The sequence below is a fragment of the Chenopodium album genome, chromosome 5 (genome assembly GCF_948465745.1).
Source record: "Chenopodium album chromosome 5, dcCheAlbu1.1, whole genome shotgun sequence".
In the NCBI taxonomy this organism is placed as follows: domain Eukaryota; kingdom Viridiplantae; phylum Streptophyta; class Magnoliopsida; order Caryophyllales; family Amaranthaceae; genus Chenopodium; species Chenopodium album.
Window position 1 is genome coordinate 51,940,304 of NC_137838.1, and position 18,983 is coordinate 51,959,286.

General features: G+C 35.3%; 2 protein-coding genes across 2 annotated transcripts; one reads left to right on the top strand and one right to left on the bottom strand.

Moving 5' to 3' along the window:
- Positions 1-918: 918 nt before the first annotated feature.
- LOC145632099 (transmembrane emp24 domain-containing protein p24beta3-like) lies at positions 919-7,893 on the top strand. The gene is made up of 4 exons (XM_081684384.1): positions 919-1,288; positions 3,415-3,601; positions 3,715-3,822; positions 7,592-7,893. The coding sequence occupies exons 1-4, from the start codon at positions 1,064-1,066 to the stop codon at positions 7,723-7,725; spliced, it is 654 nt and encodes a 217-aa protein (XP_081540510.1). The 5' UTR covers positions 919-1,063; the 3' UTR covers positions 7,726-7,893.
- A 581-nt stretch (positions 7,894-8,474) lies between these two features.
- Positions 8,475-14,546, bottom strand: LOC145632100 (acireductone dioxygenase 2-like). The gene is made up of 7 exons (XM_081684386.1): positions 14,391-14,546; positions 10,055-10,166; positions 9,874-9,968; positions 9,654-9,768; positions 9,391-9,515; positions 8,937-9,007; positions 8,475-8,846 (listed from the first exon to the last, which is right to left on the bottom strand). Exons 1-7 carry the CDS (start codon positions 14,409-14,411, stop codon positions 8,780-8,782), a joined length of 606 nt encoding a protein of 201 aa, XP_081540512.1. The 5' UTR covers positions 14,412-14,546; the 3' UTR covers positions 8,475-8,779.
- Positions 14,547-18,983: the final 4,437 nt, after the last annotated feature.

The following is an 18,983-nucleotide window of genomic DNA, read 5'->3' on the forward strand; positions in this document are numbered from 1 at the left end:
AGCCACACAGTGTCGCCAACTACACACAAAATTTGTTAAACAAAACGCGAAACATCGTCCGAGCCACAAACTAGTTTCCTTATAAAAAAATCTTGTACTCCTATTAGTTCTATCATATAACTAATAAATATATAGCTAAACTTTTAGCCAGACTACGAGACAGTGACACTTGGCATTCCAACTTTTCGCCAAGTGTCGCGCCACGTTGGACAAAATAGACTTCTAGGATTAAAAAAGAAAAAAATTAGTATAGAATTCTATTTTCAATCAAACTTGGATAGAATTTCAGGATAAAGTTATAGTTTATAGTTTTATTTTCGATAAAATACATATATTTCAGATATACAAATTGAAATACAATTTTATTCTAAAAAAAGTTTTAGATTATAATTCTAAAAGGTTATCCTATGATTTTATTTTTTATATCATAATATTTTTTGGAGCGAAAAAAGTAGTTCAAAACGTAAATCATCCCTTTATAATATATATCATAATCGGTTAAAATAATATACTTCACAATTTAATACAGTATAATTTTATTACTATGTAGACCTATCAATCAGGGTCGGGTCATGAGCTAAGTCATCTCAAATCGGATCACTTAATGTTACGGGCCAAGAAATGTTTAATTCTTGCCTAAAGTTTTGGGTTCGGGTCAACCCAACTGGCTTTGAACTTTTTTTTTTTTATTTAATTTACTTTTTCACTAATTTTTAATTTTTTTTATGTCATTACATGCCTAAAAGATTACAAATCGTCACAAAAGCACGTCAATTGCTAAATAATTTTGTATCAATCATATATTTAAAATTTGATATATAAATAAAAAATTAAGTTAATAAACAACTCGAGGGAATACAAAATTAGTTTCTCCCTTCTAAGCCATGTTCCCCTACGTGTTATCGCCAATCACAAAACGCCACATCAAATTAACAAATTTTGTATAACAAAAACAAACGACACCGTCATAAAATCACCTCTGCAATTCTTCTCCACATCCCCCCTTCCTATTCTCCGTCAAATCAAACTTCGCCGGAAAACAACCGGGATTTCGCCGGCAAATATGGCGGTTAAAGGAGAGAGAAATCGATTGATTCAGATCTACACCATACTTGGACTCTTATTGAGCTGCTATGTTTCGAACATCTCTGCTCTCTCCGTCACTGTAAACGATGTCGAATGTATCTATGAATATGTTCTTTACGAAGGCGACACAATTTCTGGAAACTTCGTTGTTGTTGATCATGATATTTTTTGGAGCTCCGATCACCCTGGGATCGATTTTACTGTATGTTTATTCCTAATTCCTACAATTTCTGATTTTTTTTTTTTTTGTTGAGTTTTGATTTTTTTGATTGATGATTTAAGTTGATTAGGGTTATTGTGGTATCTGTTTATCTTCAATTTGTCGAAAAATTACATAAATTTTGATTTTTTTAATTAGATGCACTTTGGGGAAATATTTTGGTGGATTATTTGTAATAATTTGCGTAGGTTTTTTTTTCGTAGTTATTGGTTGACTCGAAATTGTAGGGTAATGTAATTTTATACTAGATTATAGTTGTATGTTGATTCATAAAAGATGTACAAAGGAAGATATTGGGAAAGGCAGTGCAATTCTGGTTCTTTGATGCGTGTATTAGACTTTGATGTAGCTCATGTCCAGCTTACAATGCTTGTTTTGTACGAGTAATAGCTAGTAATTGTTTTGATCAGCTTTCAGCCGGGCGAAAATTATTGGGTAATCTAATTTTATTTACAAGATTATATTTATACATGTACGGAGTAAGATATTGGGAAAGGCAGTGCAATTCCGATTCATTGATGCTTATATTAGACTTCGAAGTAGCTCATGTCCAGCTTACAATGTTTGTTTTTTACGAGTAATAGCTAGAGATTTTGCTGATGAGTCTTCAGGTGTGGTATCGGAGTAAATTTAGAAGCATTTGACGTTAATCCAACTATTTCGATTTATTATTTTTTAATACGAAGTTAATATATTGTGACATTTTCATTATAAATTAAAGCTTTACAACTTACAATTGAGCTTTTTCCATTAGCTTAGAGATGATGCTGATTAAAGTTCGAGTATAGGTGTTTGAACTTGACATTTTCTGGAATTATCGATAGTACTTATGGGTATAGGTGTTTGGTTGACAATAATGAGTCATAGTAATGGACTTATGGTAATGAATCCATGTATTGTTTTGCTTGGAAGATCACATGCCAAAGTCCATAGTAACGCTTTGAATAATACATTACATATCCTAATATGTGTTTAGCTTTACAAATTTTTATTTCCAATCAAATTTTATTTCCAAGTAGTAACAAGTAGGAATGAAAATTTAAGGAAAAAAATGCATACATATTTGAGGTAGAGTTGTATTACTATGGAAATTGACAAGGGATTCTTTATTTATTTTTAAGTTACGTACAAATGTTATATCATTATGAGTTATGAGTCTTATGTAATATGAGTATGTACTAAGGTCTATCAAGTTAGATAGAGCAACAATTCAGAATTGTTTTTGTGTATCCAATGGTCCGTCACTGAAAATATTGATAATATTTTTATACCTATTGTAGTGGATACATCATATCATATACAAGTATCAAAAGATAGGAAAACATAAATTTCAGGATAGAAGTAAAAGAGAAGCTTAGTCAAACTATTTAGCAATAAGGCAGGATAGGTTCTTGTCAGACTCAGCATGATGCTTCTGAACAGGGGTTTCCAGCAATTTGTTGAAGACATCTTCATAATATGAATTTTGTCTAATTATATTTTGAAAAATAAAAGAAGAAAACGAAAGATGGCGTTAGAATGTTTAATTGTCTTGAAAGTCTTAAGTCTTGACTTTCTTGACTTTCCCCATTCAAGGAGTCATATAGCTGAAAGAAATCTCTGTTCATAAATTGAGAAAGATTGTTTACTTGCATAGTTGGGTGTCAAGAATCATCTGCACATCTACTAAGCATGTTCCTTGAAAAATCTGCTGTAGCTAGTAGCCATGAAACAGTTTGCTAGCCTCTTTAGTGAGCAGATCAGGCGTGGGAGCATTATAATAAATAATGGTTTGCACAAGTCAAACTCTGGTTTTGCTCTCGCATTCGTTAATTAGATGATTAGTGGATTATTGTAAAACTAATTGCAGTCCACAGCAAATTTAAAAGATTAGTGAAACCACACATACCTCCCCCCCCCCCCCCCCCTCTCTCTCTCTCTCTCTCTCTTATATTTTTTGTCTGATCTAATATGGAAGATGCTTTCACTGTCTGGTCAGGATATACCTTCCTACCATGTGTGCTTTCAAAGCTGTACTTTTTTCCAGTTATGTAACCATATGCCTGATTGCTGAATCTATGTACTCGCTCCCAATTGGTTCATATGTGATTATTGTGGCTTCATTGCAGGTGACATCCCCGGCAGGTAATGTTGTCCATAATCAGAAAGGAACAGCTGGTGACAAGTTTGAACTGAAAGCTCCCCGAAGTGGGATGTATAAATTCTGTTTTCACAATCCATACTCAGCACCAGAGACCGTCTCTTTCTACATTCACGTTGGCCATATTCCAAGCGAGCATAATATTGCAAAAGATGGTTTGTGAATGTTTCCATCAATTAAATATTCTTTTTCTTAGAGAGTATGCTGATGTTCTTAGACTTTTGTCAGTCTTTCACGTTTTACACATTGTTGTTGTACTGCTATGTAGAGCACTTGGACCCAATCAATGTCAAAATTGCTGAGCTCAGAGAAGCACTGGAGTCTGTAACGGCAGAGCAGAAGTATTTGAAAGCACGTGATACACGTCATCGTCATAGTAAGTTCCTATTGTATTTCTATAAATAAATACTTACTAAATTACAATGATGTTATCTTTTTTTTTCTCGTCCTTTTTTAAAAATGTGAGACGGGCCCATGGGCATTATGAATGTTTTGTTATTTTTTACTGGTATGGCTTTCAACTGCAAGAGATTGCCTATTTTTTTAGTGAGAGAAGGTGAAGGTGAAGAAAGAATTGTTCACCGAAGACTTAGGGGACCACATCTCCTGAATCTCAATATTGCCAATATAGGGAGACCCACAGACTACCATATTCCTCAAATTAATGCTAGTATACTATGATTATTTGTAGATAGCATCATATTCTAATCTATGTATTATTTTAGTTTGTTTGAAAAAAGCAATGATGTATGCATGCCAAAGCCAACTGAGAGTCTAGGTTGCTTGGAAGCAGAAATATTTAATATGAAAATAAAGGAGAATTGTCAATGAAACTTTCAAAGATGTATTTCATAAGGCTGATCTCAAGTTTTATTTACATGCTGTGACCTCATTAAAAGATCTGGGATCTGTCTTTGAATCAATGTAAATCTATCTTTGGGATAATCACTGTGATTGTAGGACTGAATTTATCTTGAGCATATTCCTGGCTTATAAGGGTGTCCATAGGACTTGAATCTACTATGACAAAATGAAAACATCTGAATTTTCTAGCAGATCTACACTCCTGTTGTCCTGTTTTCCTTTTGTTTAAAATTAAGTGTTTTATTGAAATAAGGAGATGAACATAAAGGCTAGTCAGCTGGTCTGCTGTGTCTTTGTTGCTCACCTTGATTAGCAATCTTTTGAAGCTGTGAGACTTCTTTGTTGGTTTATCTTCACCATGCTCCAAGGAACCAGACACCTCATTTGTTATAAGGAGTGAATCTGATAATTTTTTTTATAATGAAATTTGACGTAGGTATAAGGTTTTATCTTGAAAAAAAAAAATGTAGACCACTTGCTAAATTTCTATCCCAGGTCCCCCCAAATATTTGATATTGATATATTGAATATTGAAATTTCACTGTACACATCATCTTTACAAGGTATATCCAAAACAAATGTTAAGTTCTGGATTAACAAAGAATTTTCCAATTACAATTGGATTTTGCTGAGGGTCAGCCCTAAGCCCTTCCCTTTTCAAAAGAGTTTTGATGAAGTAACAAGGTCTATCCAAGATGAGGTGTTTGTGGTGTTTGCTTTGCAGATGATATCGTTTTGATAGATGAAACAAAAGCTGGGATTATTGTAAAGTTAGAGACATGGCTATAAAAACAAGTTTTCAAAAAAAAAAAAGACATGGCTATAAAAACTAAAATTAGGAGGTTTAGTCTTGGTAGGAGTAAAGCATAGTACATGGAGTGTCATCTATACTAATATATTAAAAGGCGTTTATAAAATCGTCCATGTGCCACGTAGACTCTTCTATATTATGCCATGTCACTTCACAAACAATTCATGTCGCCATGTCACTTCACAAACAATTCATGTCGCCATGTCACTTTGCCACATCACTTCATAAACACTTCATAACGCCACATCTCATATTATTAAAAATATGAAGAGTCGGAGATTCAAACCCCAAACCACTCATAACAAAATTGACTTTACAACCATCTAAACCAATTATCACACATATTATAAATATGAAAAAGAAATATACATAAGTGTATATAATTATTTAAAAAAACACTCACATTCATTCTTGATCTTTTAATCCACATTTATATATAAATACATAAAAGTATTATAATATAGAATAAACACAATAAAAAAATCCAAAATTAGTTTTTTTATTTTTTTTATTTTTTTATATTAGAATATACTCATAATATGGTTTCAAAAAAATAAAAATAAAAATAAAATACCCATACGGCCATAATAAAAAAAATTAACATGTCTTTTAAAGTGTCTAAAATAAAAATTATCAAAGTGTCACCCGGGGCAAAGCCCGGGGTCACACACTAGTGTTGGCATTAAAAGGGAGTCAAGCTAAGATGCTGTGACACTGGAATAATGGATGGTATAGACATTAAGGAGTTTTTTGTTAATGAATGTTTTAAGTACCTCTGGTTGATTCTACATAGAAACAGAAACGTAAATCTGGACGTAACTCATAGAATTAAGTATGGGTGGCTCAAATGGAGTATGGAGAACAAAGCAGGGATTGACTGGGTAATTTCGGGATATACCTTAAAGCTCAGAAGGGAAGTTCTATAAGAAGACAACTAGACCAACATTATTGTATGGATTGGAATATTTGGAGTTTATGAAGAAACACATTAAGCGATGAGTGTAGTAGAGATGCGTGGGAACACATTGAGGGATAACATTAGGAATGTACATTTTTGGAGGAAAGTTACATTGAGGGATAACATTGGGAATGTACAATTGTACATTAAAGTTGCAATTCAATATTGAGAATAAGACAGGAAGAATCAGATGGTTTGGGTATGTAAGATGTCGATGGGAAGATGTACCAGTAAAGAAGGTGGAGAGTTGGGGTATTGGAGACTTCAAATGTAGTCAAGGAAGACCTAAGATGAATTGAATGAAGGGAGTTAAAAAGGACATGGAGAAAGTGGGCTTACAATGTGTGATGTAGCATTAGATAAAAGGGAATATAGATGAAGATAACTTGTTATTATCCATTTAACATATTGTCTGGATCTCATAATACATTTGACTTCAGCAAATACCTAAGGAGTATACACAGGTTTGATAGAGGATAAAATCTGTATCTTTACTTTGTTGGTGCACTCATTTAAACCCGATCCCAGGAGAACCCAATGGCTTCTGACGAATGTGCAGAATTTGATTGCTTAGAAATTAGTTAACTAGCACCCCTCTGAGGCTCTGATACAATTTTTCTTGGCACCATTGTAGCCAGAAAACCTTTGCTTGCTTGACTGTTAGAGAAGTGGTTGATACACTAAGCATCATATTAACATTCTTGCATGACTTATGCATGCAATTTTAGGTTGCAATTTTCTGAGTGAGGTCAGTGATTTAAGTTTCTTTGGGAGATTCAGTAAATTAACTATAAAGATGGAGCTGGCATTTTTGTTCCACTGACGAAACGTGTTATTTAAGTTTCTGTTTCTCTTTCTGTTCACTTGATTTTTATGACTTATTTTTCAACTGCGGTGTCTTTTGGACTCAATTGAAGGTGTTGGTGTGTGAGGATCCCCTCTTGGTTCAAAACATTTTTTAGTCCGTTTTTTGTTGAAATATATACCTATAAATTTTGCTATATTTATCAGTTTAAGCTTCACATTTCCTGCTTTTCAATGCATCAGATTGTCTGTTGTATTTTGACTGCTGAAGGAACTGTGAATGGAATTTTCTTATATCTTTGGGACTAGAGAACTTTTTCCTGGAGAATTTATCTCATTGAGGATGTGCTACGAGTCTTGCATCTTTATTACTGTGCCATACAGCTTTTTTAGGTTACTTCCTGTTGGCAGGATGTATCTTACATGTTTGATTTTCAATTCCTATTCTATTGTTCTAGTTCTCTCTCTTAATTTGTGGAAAATTTATAGTTGAATAAATGATTATTACATGAAAAGTTGGATACTACTCAAGTTCACGTTCCTATCACTTTGAGGCATGTAAAAGCCTCTCTTATCATTACAAGGTTGTAACTTATTAATATTCTGCATTAACATCGATACTAGTTAGTTGATTTGGCTTATTTTTTATAATTATTTATTTGCTGTTTGCAACCTAACTGAACTATTTTGCATGCTTCTTTGCTGCAGCAAACGAGAGCACTAGAAAGCGTGTCATCTTTTATACATTGGCCGAATATTTGATGCTGATAGCAGCTAGTGGGCTTCAAGTCGTTTACATTCGTAAACTGTTCAGCAAGTCTGTGGGTTACAACCGTGTTTGAGCTGCAGCTATTAATTTTTTTGTTGCCGTTTACTAGATTTAGATACGAAAAAACAGAGTGTATTTTGGCTGTTTTGTTTTATAGATCCCTCTTTTGCCACTTTCTATTTTTTTATCCTTACTTTGGCTGTACGTTAGGTGAATATGTTGCAAAAAGTTACTTTGATTAGCAGGATTGAAAGCCTCAGTTGATGTACTTTTCTTTCCGTTGGAGGGAAGCATTGCCTCAATAGAGGAAACTGGTTGTAGTCATTATCAAAATAGATATAATTTGAGACATGGTTCGTACAAATGAGTATTAACAGCAGAAACTGAATGAGGTACAGTCAGGTTCCTCCTTATCAACAGCAGAAACTGAATGGAAAAGCAGCAATAACCACAGATTAACCATGGATTACAACTGTGTGCTGGAAATGAAAGTGAATAAAGTGGGAATCATAAGCTAATTAATACCAGTTATAAAAAGAGCAATTGGTAACAGGGATGGAAGTTTTGGTTTTTGATTTGGATTTGACACAAGCAGTCGAGCACTAAAAAACTTGTATTATAGCTTGGTTTTTAGATTATGATTTCTATAAAATCCAAACCAATCCCATTAGAGTTGACTAATTTGGATTCAAACCAAAAATGCAAATGATGAATTGTTGTTTACATAGTGGCCCAAGTAATTTTCTTAAAAAAAGATATAATAATACTCCTACCGTCCTATGAAAACCTTTTTATATCTACTTAAATCCTTGTCCCAAAAACTGATTGAAACCCCAATGAAATAAGGGCAAATTTGAGGTGTTACACTATTATTATTATTGTGCTCCAATGAGCCAAACACCAACATAAATGGCCAATTTACAGATGTAGTCCATAAGCAAATTAAAATTCTACAAGATCCCCTCACCAATACATATCTGCACTTGTAGACATACAACGCAATTACACAGTTCAATATCTTTATTTTTCCCTACAGCAAGCTGTTCATTCTGCATCATCAACAGCATGGTATTTGTAGATTTCCAGCATAACTTTATCAACACCTAGTTTTGTCTGAAGAAAGTGGCTCATGCTGTAGCATCAAAGACCTGGTTAGAAGTGCCCTTGTTCACGAAATTTTCAAGATACTCCTTCCTGAAAACAATAAGTAGAGATCCAATTTATTAGTCACACAAACATTGGTTCATTATTTACCAATTCGTAAGGGAATATGCCAGCACATACCTGGCAGCCAGATCATCGTTAGGGCGGTTATGGGGTGTCCAAACTGGATCACCAACAAACAGTCTCATGGCCTACACAAAGTTAAGCTACCTTAAGTAAAAGTGAAATAATGAATGAAGATGTGATGTACAAATATTCAAGGCTCGCAGATGAAAAGAGAAAGAATACACAATAAGTCAATAACATACAAGGCCTATAGGGCAAAGGAAAGCTATTACACATCTGGTTAAAGAAAGTTTTGAACTCTCATGAATTTATTCAGGTTAGAGATAATACTTTATATGCTCAAGAGCTGAAACGCTCATATATCACCGACCAGAAATCTACATAAAGTATGAGGAGAGTTTGATTTCTAATCTTTATCTTTGTCCTCATTTTTCAAGAAATATCTCATTATGACAAGCACAATGTGTAAATTTGATATCAAGATGAATAAAGATACCAATAATCATACCTTAATATAATTGTCTGAATCCAGAGTAAACCGATGGTAAATTCCTGCAGGCAATACAATCATAGCACCTTTCTTCACCCATACACGTATCCATTTATCATCAAGATCCCTCACATCAAAATACCCTTAAACAAAGAATTATACACAAATATCAGTTTATTTTTCCTCTAGCATAAACACCACCTCCTCTCCTCTTTCTCTCTTGCTCCATGGAAAAAGAAAATAACAAAATAATTTTTAAAAATTGCAAGCTCAAACATTACCGCTTCCAGCTACACAATAGCGGATTTCTTCATCAGTGTGCAGATGTTCCTCAAAGAAATGCTTAATCTTCTCATCATAATTTGGAAGCTTTTCAGGGCATACCTCACAGAAATCCTTCACGCGTAAAGAGTGTGTGAGGTGACCAAAAGTCAAAAATAAAACATGTTTAATTCATATTCTCCTCAAAAGAATAAATAAATAAGCAAGAAAAATTAATACCGTGTAGGTATATCCTCTAGCTTCACGAATTTTCTTCAATTCCTCGTCAGTTTCATAGTTATTAGCATCCAATTTCCAACTCAGAACCCCAAGTTCTTCAGGTTACAAGAGAAGGAAAAAAATAAATGACATGCTAGAGTAAAAATGTTGTGCAAAATGAAGAAAAGTTCAAGTAACACACCATCAAGTTTCTCCAGAGAAACAAATTCTTTAGGTTCCTTGTGATGAGGAAGCCTCTGATCCTCATTACTGTCATCCATGTACCATGCTTGGATGAGTTCTTCCCTAGGATCCTGTAAAGCATGAAGAAAAGAAATACTGTGACACTGTATTATGATATAGTCAATAGATCATGATATTTGAGAATTCAATGCAAAAGATAATTGTCTAAATAATAAGTTCACTAATCTCCTATATTATTTAGGCCTTGCTACCAGCATTCGGCACAATGTACACGCTCAAAAGGCCAAAAGTCACTGCCAAATGCTAATTTCTAAGGGATATAAGCTCCTCAAAGCGTCAAAATTACCAATTCTCCAAACCTAAAACACTAACGGTGTGTTTGGATAGAAGGAAATGGAAGGAAAAGAAGGGGAGGGAAATGGAGAGATGTGATATCTTTCATTTGGATAACAAATGAGGAAGTAAGGGAATTGGAGGGGAGAGAAATGGAGAGATTAAATTGTAGGAAACTCATCCCTCCAAAAACGGAGAGATTGGGAAGGAAACTCACCATTCTTCCCTCTCCTCCTCTTCTCCTTCCTCCCCTTCTTTTCCTTCCCCTTTCTTTATCCAAACATACTGTTATGCTAGAAGGAAGGCCAAACCAGTAGCAGCAACTTGATGCAACTTGCTAGCTGATGTGGAATAATTCTGTTACTGAAGTTTGTGAGGAAAAAGGCAATTAAGTAATCTGAGAGAAGTTTGTTATTCTGAGCTGTTAGTTTGTTACAGGGAATAATGTATTAAATAGAGAAGAGGGAAAGGGAGTAGTATCATTCAGAAAAGTTGTGAGTAGTAGTTTTGGAGAGAATCTCTTCCTCTTGAAAGAAGGGAGTTTTATTGAGGAATTTACCGACCATCATCAAGGATTTCCTTGTTTTACCATAGGGAAATTCATTCTTGGTATTCAATGGCTCGAGAAGCTTGGTTCTATCACCTCCAATTGGAAAACCCAGACTCTGAAATTCCAAGCTGGAGGGGATATGGTGACTCTGAAGGGCAATCCTCAGTTAGGGAGATCTTGTATTACACTGAAGGCAATGGTAAAAACTCTTCAAAAGGAAGGGCATGGGTTACTGCTGGAGCTCAATCACCTAGAGGGCACTCAGGAAGCAGAGCTGGACACTCCTGCCTATCTTAAACCGTTAATCAAGGAGTTTCAGCAAGTTTTTCACATGCAGGAGGTCCTCCCACTTCCGAGGCAGATTGAGCATGCGATTCTCTTAAAAAATGGGACCGACCCCATTAGCATGTGGCCGTATAGATACCCTCGGTATCAGAAAGAAGAGATTGAGATGTTGGTGAAGGACATGCTAAGGGCAAGTATAATACAACCCTCTATTAGTGCATATTCCAGTCCTGTATTATTAGTTAAGAAAAAGAATGGCTCGTGGAGGTTCTGTGTTGATTGATTACAGAGCTCTGAATAAAGAAACAGTCCCAGATAAATTTCCTATTCATGTTATCGACGAACTTCTTAACGAATTACATGGTGCTTCGATGTTTACAAAGTTAGATTTCAAGTCCGGATACCACCAGATTCGGGTCAGGCAGGATAGTGTACCCAAAACAGCCTTCCGCACACATGAAGGCTATGTTACTTGGACTCGGATGAAGTGTCAAATTAGACACGGGTGTCCAAGCATCGGACTCGTCCATTTTCTTGGAAAAAGTTGTGTTTTTAGTTAAAAATGAAGTGTCTAAGTGTTGGTGTCGGTGTCCGACACGTGTCGAAAAAGTTGTGTTATTAGTTAAAAATGAAGTGTCCAAGTTTCGGTGTTGGTGTCCGACACGTGTCGTGTCTACACGGACACGTGAAGTAAATGAAAGAGTCCGAGTAACATAGCATGAAGGGCATTACGAGTTCTTAGTAATGCCCTTCGGTCTTATAAACACCCCTGCGACATTTCAGTCTTTGATGAATGAGGTTTTCAGACCTTTTCTCCGCTCCGCAAGTTTGTCTTGGTTTTTTCGATGATATACTTGTCTACAGTCATTCCATGGAGGAACATAGGGTTCACTTGCAGCAAGTTCTCTCCACTCTGGCCTCACATCAGTTTTATGCAAACCTTAAGAAGTGTGAAATTGGGAAGGAGCGTGTGGCCTACTTGGGTCATGTGATATCAGCTCAGGGAGTGGAAGTGGACAGCGCAAAATCCAAGCTAAGGTGGATTGGCCAGTACATAAAAATCTTAAGGAACTCAGAGGTTTTCTGAAGCTCACGGGCTACTACGGAAAATTCATACACAATTATACTGTGATTGCAGGACCCCTAACTGACCAACTTCGAAAGGATAATTGAGGTTGGACACAGGAAGCTTCTCAAGCTTTTGACACATTGAAGGTAGCTATGACTCAAGCACCAATTCTGGCTATGCCAGCCCTTCGTGGTGGAAACCGATGCATCAAAGCATGGTCTGGGGGCTGTACTACTGCAAGGTGTGCATCCAGTAGCTTATTTCAGCAAGGCACTTGGAATGCGAGCTCGGAGTAAGGCCAATTACGAGAAAGAATTAATGGCTATCGTGTTTGCAATAGAAAAATGGAGACACTATCTCCTGGCCAGACACTTTATAGTTTGAACAGACTAGAAGAGTTTAAAGTTTTCGTTAGAGCAACAAGAGATTGGGCAAGCCTACCAGAGGTGGGTCAGTAAGCTAATGGGCTACACCTTCGACATCCATTACAAACCAGGACCCACAAACAAAGTAGCATATGCCTTGTCTCGCAAATATCCACTAGAGGTGGAATGTATTACTTTGGTAACTTTGTGTGCGATACAGGCCTTTATTGAGAAGGATACAACTCTGCAAAGGCTGCGAACAAAGCTCCAGAAGGGAGAAGTTGCCCCAAAGTGGTTTTGTCTAGAGAATGGGGTGCTGAAGTACAAGGGCCAGGTTGTCATACCCAGCAAATCTGAGCTTAGGACTCGGTTGCTCAGGGAATACCATGACTCACCTATCAACGCCTGGCTGCTGAATGGTATTGGTCAGGAATGCGGAAAGATGTCTCCTCCTATGTTAAGCAATGTCATGTGTGCCAACAGAACAAGGCCTCGACCTTATCTCCTCTAGGCCTGTTACAACCATTATCCATACCGGACAAGGTGTGGGAAAACATATGATGGACTTTATTAAGGAATTATCTAAGTCCATGGAGTGGGACTCTATCCTAGTAGTGGTGGATCGACTCACTAAGTATGGACACTTCATTCCCCTCAAGCATCCCTATACTGCTCACAGGTACTTGTAAATGAACAAAATATTGATAAAAACTATCAGTCACCCTTTAATCAATTGTAGTACAAACTATGAAGTAATTAACATTGAACAATACTAATCAATGATGAAAAAGAATTCCAAACCAACAAAAAATTCAACAACAGAACATATACAAGGACAAGACTGCAAGATACATCTAAGCAGCAATTATAGGCTTTCATAATAATCCCTTATGAAAAACTCTGTTTGGGAAATGGGGACAGCAAATTACAAATAGCTACCTAGTAGATAATAGTGTGGGTGTAGGTATGCTCCTTATGATGCATCCCACACACAAAAGGCGCATCACATGTTTCGACAACCGGGTTGATTGGGGCAACATCATCACTCCTCGGTACACCCAAGGGCCAAGGTCAATCGATAATAGTAATAATCAACTACTTTATGTCAAATAAATAGTTCAACCAAGCCATGGTGATCTAACAGGTAAATACTAGCCCATACAAAATCAAAATTTGATGAGAAAAGGACTCACTAAATATAAGATTTTTAAACTCAACAACCTAAAACAGGTGACTATTATATAAATTTATTCATAGCTGATTGATATTATTTTATCCAAAATTTTCAACTTCTTAAACAGAATTACCCTTTCAGATACACTAAAGAGGTGACTTTCAATAATTTCTTATATCGAAACAATTAACCCTAGTTAGACGAAGGTATATCATGCAGAATAAAAATCAGAAGATTAGGACTCAACAACAACGCCTTAGTCATAAAATAATTTGGGTTCGCCTAATATGAATCGTCATAAAGAAAAATACCACCAATTCTGCAATCGGACAAACAAAAAACAAAAATTAAAAAAATAAATAAAAATCAGCAAGCCAGAACTTTCCGGCGACAAATCAAATAACCATAATGTCCGTCAAATTAATAGGAAATGAAGTAATCAAGCATAAATTAAAAAAAAAGGGCCAAAAATTTATGAAAATTCAGAAAAAAAAAATAAAAAATTGATCAACTGAAGGAGTAGAATTGATAGAATAAACAAAAGAGTAGTAAATATACCTTGGGAGCTTCTGACACCATGATTAGAGTGTGTGTTGCTAGATTTCTGTGGATGCTTTGGGATACAAGCCTATAAGAGATGTGGGTAGCGTGAAAGGTCCGTGGTATTTACGTCAGCTCATTCGTCAATGGTAAAATTTTTCATACACGGGCGATACCCAAGTTAGGTATTCCCTCCGTTGTTAAATACTTACTCCAATTTTTTTGGGTCGTTTTTAAATACTTGTTCTATATTTTATTTGGAAATTATTTATAATAATTAAATAATTTCTCTCACCAAGTGGACCCAACAATATTGATTCCATATTCTCTCTCTTTCGGATTTTAAAGGGAGAAAAGTTAGACATTTGTAAATGCATAACTAGGGGCAAGAAGGTCTTTTGGCGCTGTTTTGTTCAATTTCAGCTAGGCTCCCGTTTTGCTTTTGTCTGACACCATTATGCTCTTTAGCGTATTTTTTGTACCAGTATTTCTTTTCGTGAGAAAATTGTATCTTGTATGTTTTACGTATATGAGCTTTGTTTTTATCCTCTCCTTGATTCGAATTCAATTTTTCCCTCTCTCATTCTCTCTCCTCTGAGGTCGAATTTTCTTCTTCTTTCTGTGTTTGCTCACCATCCTCCTTCTCCACTCACTTCGTTCTTCTTAAATTATACACCGTCGTCCAATTTTCGAAGCGGTGGTCGAGGAGCTGAAGAACACTACTTGTAGGCTAGCTCAACCCTTCGAACAAGAAAGTTTTATGATGAAAACGTAATTGGTATAACCTAAATCGACGTGTTGTTAGGATTATAATGGTTGAAGTATGTAGGGAATAATTTCAAGCGTAAATCCCCTAGCTTGAACCCCACTGTGATCATACACTAAAGTACGGTGGCGTCCAAAGGGAAAGAAGATAGAGCAAAAGAGTCACCAACAAGTTTTAGGAACTTGTAAACCGTTCACGAGGTGAAGGTTACACCCCTTAACGATCCAGGAGATCGTCAACTCCATAAGGTCTTGAACCAAATAGGGTTCGGGGATGAAGGTACAAATCCAACCTAAAAGAGATTGAACCTGCCCTAATAATAGGCCTCTACTTTATTCTGATCATATTCATGTGCGCTTTCTGACTAACATACAATAATTAGGATTACCCTAAACCTGTTTATCTATGTTGGTTGAATATTAATGCACAAATAAAACTATTATTGGCGATCACTTGAATTATAATCATATTGAACCTAAACAAGATTATTAATATCTTATTAAGCGTGATTACGAGTACCAATTCCCTTTAAACATGTATAAAAGGTGTGATCAAGCAATAAATAAAAATATCAAACAACATAATAATAATCTTCATCACAATAATAATAGTATTAATCATAATAATAATCATGTTGATCATAATAATAATAATTATAGCAATAATAAAATTATAATCATAATCAAAACGATTATAAAAATAATCATAAATCATGTTAAAGAATAATAAAAATAGCAAGATCCTAGGCATGATACTAACAAGATTAATAACAAACCATAGCATGTCACTAAGCATTAAAGATCAAATCTTTAACCCTAACATGATACTAACAATCATAAATATTAGGAAGAACATAGGAAGCATCGTAACAATCATATTTAATATGAAAAATACCCTAGACATGATACTAGGAATATCATAATAACAATTTAAACATGATTTCTACATCATAACATCAATAAAAACCAATTAAAGCACTTACTTTGATGCCTCGTACCTCTTTCTAATAACAAAATACACACGTTAGTAAATTCAAGGAAAATAATAATCAACAATTAAATAAAATAATGGAAATAGAGATTTGGGACCAAACCCTCAGAAATTAAACCTTTCACGTCTAGGGCGAAGGCAACTTCAAATATGGCTAGGTGTTTCTAGATTTTGCGAATGCGGAATTTTTTATGTAAAAGACTAGTTTAGAAAGAGAGAGAGAGAGAGAGAGAGAGAGAGACAGAGAGAGAGAGAGAGAGATGAATGAATGATTAAAGAGAATGAGAGAATTAATGATTGAAAACTGGTTGTAGGTGAATGAAAACGGAGTTTTTAATACGTTATTTATAGAGAAAATCAGCCAAAAAGATAAAATTAACAAAATAGAGTCTGGCGCACGTAAAACGAGAGTGACGTCAGGCGCCAACGTTAGCGCCAGGTGCCAATTCTGGCGTTAGGTGCCAATCCTGTTTTTGACGCGTTTTCTAAAATCAGATAAATTTTGCCGTACAGGAGGATAAAATCGCATCTTTCCTCAAAAATGTTCTTTGATTTTAATTAAAACTCTGAAAAGTCAACAAAAGTCAATTTATCAATGCTAATTGAATTAGGAATGAAAAGAACTTTCTAGAAGAATCTAGAAGACTAAAACCATTCCTAATTGCATTAGGAATGATAAATCATATTAGGCCCTCACCTAGATCATTGGGCCGCATATAAGGCTCAAACCGGGCCCAGTTTAGTAAATTGGCCATAACTTCCTCAATATTCATCGGAATTGGGCTTATAATATATCGTTGGAAAGCTCTTGTCAAGCCCTATCCAACTACACTAGTATTGGACCCATATCATGGACCAACCAAACTGTATTGACTATTTTCTTAAAATAAGTTTTCAAAAACAGAAAGAAGAGAAAATAAATTAAAAACTATCCGCAACACTAAACTTTCCACACTTTCACTTCATTCGATTATGATTCGACGTGAAAGGTACTCATCACTGGGTTTGGTTTTGGGGAGACACAAATGGGTGTCTACAAAGTAGAATATGTAGTTTATGAAATCGATTTTGGGTTTGACAGTGATTGGATTTGATAAGGGTTTTCGTTTGTTTGTAATTTGTGTTGTTTCCTCATTTACTCCTTTTCAATTGTTTGTAGTCTATGTTGTTCTTCAATTTACTCCTTTTTAATTGATTGAAGTTTGTTTGGTGCCCCAATTTACTCCCTTCCCCTTACAACGATTAATCGGGTTTTAAAATATGTTAAAGTTATCTTTTTCTCAAACAATTGAAAGCATGTAAATTTAGGGTTTTACAGTTTTATGTAGCGTCGTTTTTAGGGATTGAATTGTGAGCGTGAATTTTTTCATTCCCACAGATCGATTCTAAAGGTGTAGGTTTTGCTCCCTAGTGGAGCTGGTTGTTAACCACTGGACTAAGCTGCTAATAGTTTGCCTATGTGATGAATGCAGCAGATCTAGTTCAATTTATTAGGCTTTGTTAATATGTGGTGTTATTGTGTTATGTGGTTTTGATGGGTTGCTGGTTTTGATGGATTTGAGAATATTTATTGCTACTTTGTTGAAACTACAGGTAGAAGAAAATTATGAAGAAAAAGTATGTGGTTTGGAATTTTAGTTGGCAAAAGGGTGTAAGTTTTGTGTAAGGTTTGTGTTGTGCTTATTTTACATATGAAATATTTGGTTTGGGTATTAGGTCACTTTGAAGTCTTGTAAAGGACCTATAAAGGGGTAAGGGTCTTCTAAAATACCTAAGGGACAAGGGATTTCTAAAGTAGTTGTCCCTAACAACAAATCAAATGCTTAGAACATGAATTCCAAGCAATATACTAAAACTGAGGAAGAGGAGGGAGATTACCATGGCTCAAGTAATTCCCAATCTGAGGATTCTTTTGAGGAGGGTGAAGATGAAAAATCAAGCTTTGAAGTACTGAAGGGATTGTTGATGCATTTCTTACAGAGAGAGAGAGAGAGAGTAAGAAGAGGAAGTCAAAGCATAATGTACGAAGTGAGTCATGGAGTCACATTCACCCGCATTGACCTCTACTCGATTCTTAGAGTGAAAAGTGATTCCTGCGATCTCAAAGGCATACAAACAAAGATTCAATTTGCTCCAAATTATTATTATGCAAAATTGGTTGAATATCAATGCAACATATAATTCTAAAATATTGTGACCACTTGATTAAACAACAAGATTAAAAAGTAACCTAAACTAGTTGGCCAAATTAATATTATTGGAAGCAATTTAACAATAATATCATCAGTTAAATCAAATAATAATAATAACCCTAATCATGATACTAGCAACAAGAATAAAAATAAGAGTAATTAAGTGGTAAATTACTCACTTTTTGCGTTTTCTTGAATTGCTACATCATGACCTTTACATGCCCTTATGGTACTTTTGCATATCGTAGGATGCCCTTTGGTTTATGTAATTCCCCCGCTACCTTTCAACGTTGTATGATGAGCATCTTTTCTGATTTCATAGAGTCTATTATGGAAGTTTTTATGGATGATTTTAGCGTGTATGGTTCTTCATTTGATTCATGTCTAATAAATCTCGCTAAAATTTTGAAACGATGCGAAGAATGCAATTTGGTACTAAACTAGGAGAAATGTCACTTTATGGTGACAGAGGGAGTAGTTCTAGGTCACACTGTATCTGACAAGGGCATACAAGTAGATAAAGCTAAGATTTCAGTGATTGAGCAATTACCTCCCCCAGTGAATGTTAAGGGAGTTAGAAGTTTCTTAGGTTATGCGGGGTTTTATCGTCGCTTTATCAAAGAATTTTCAAAAATTGCTAAACCACTGACTCAGCTTTTACTC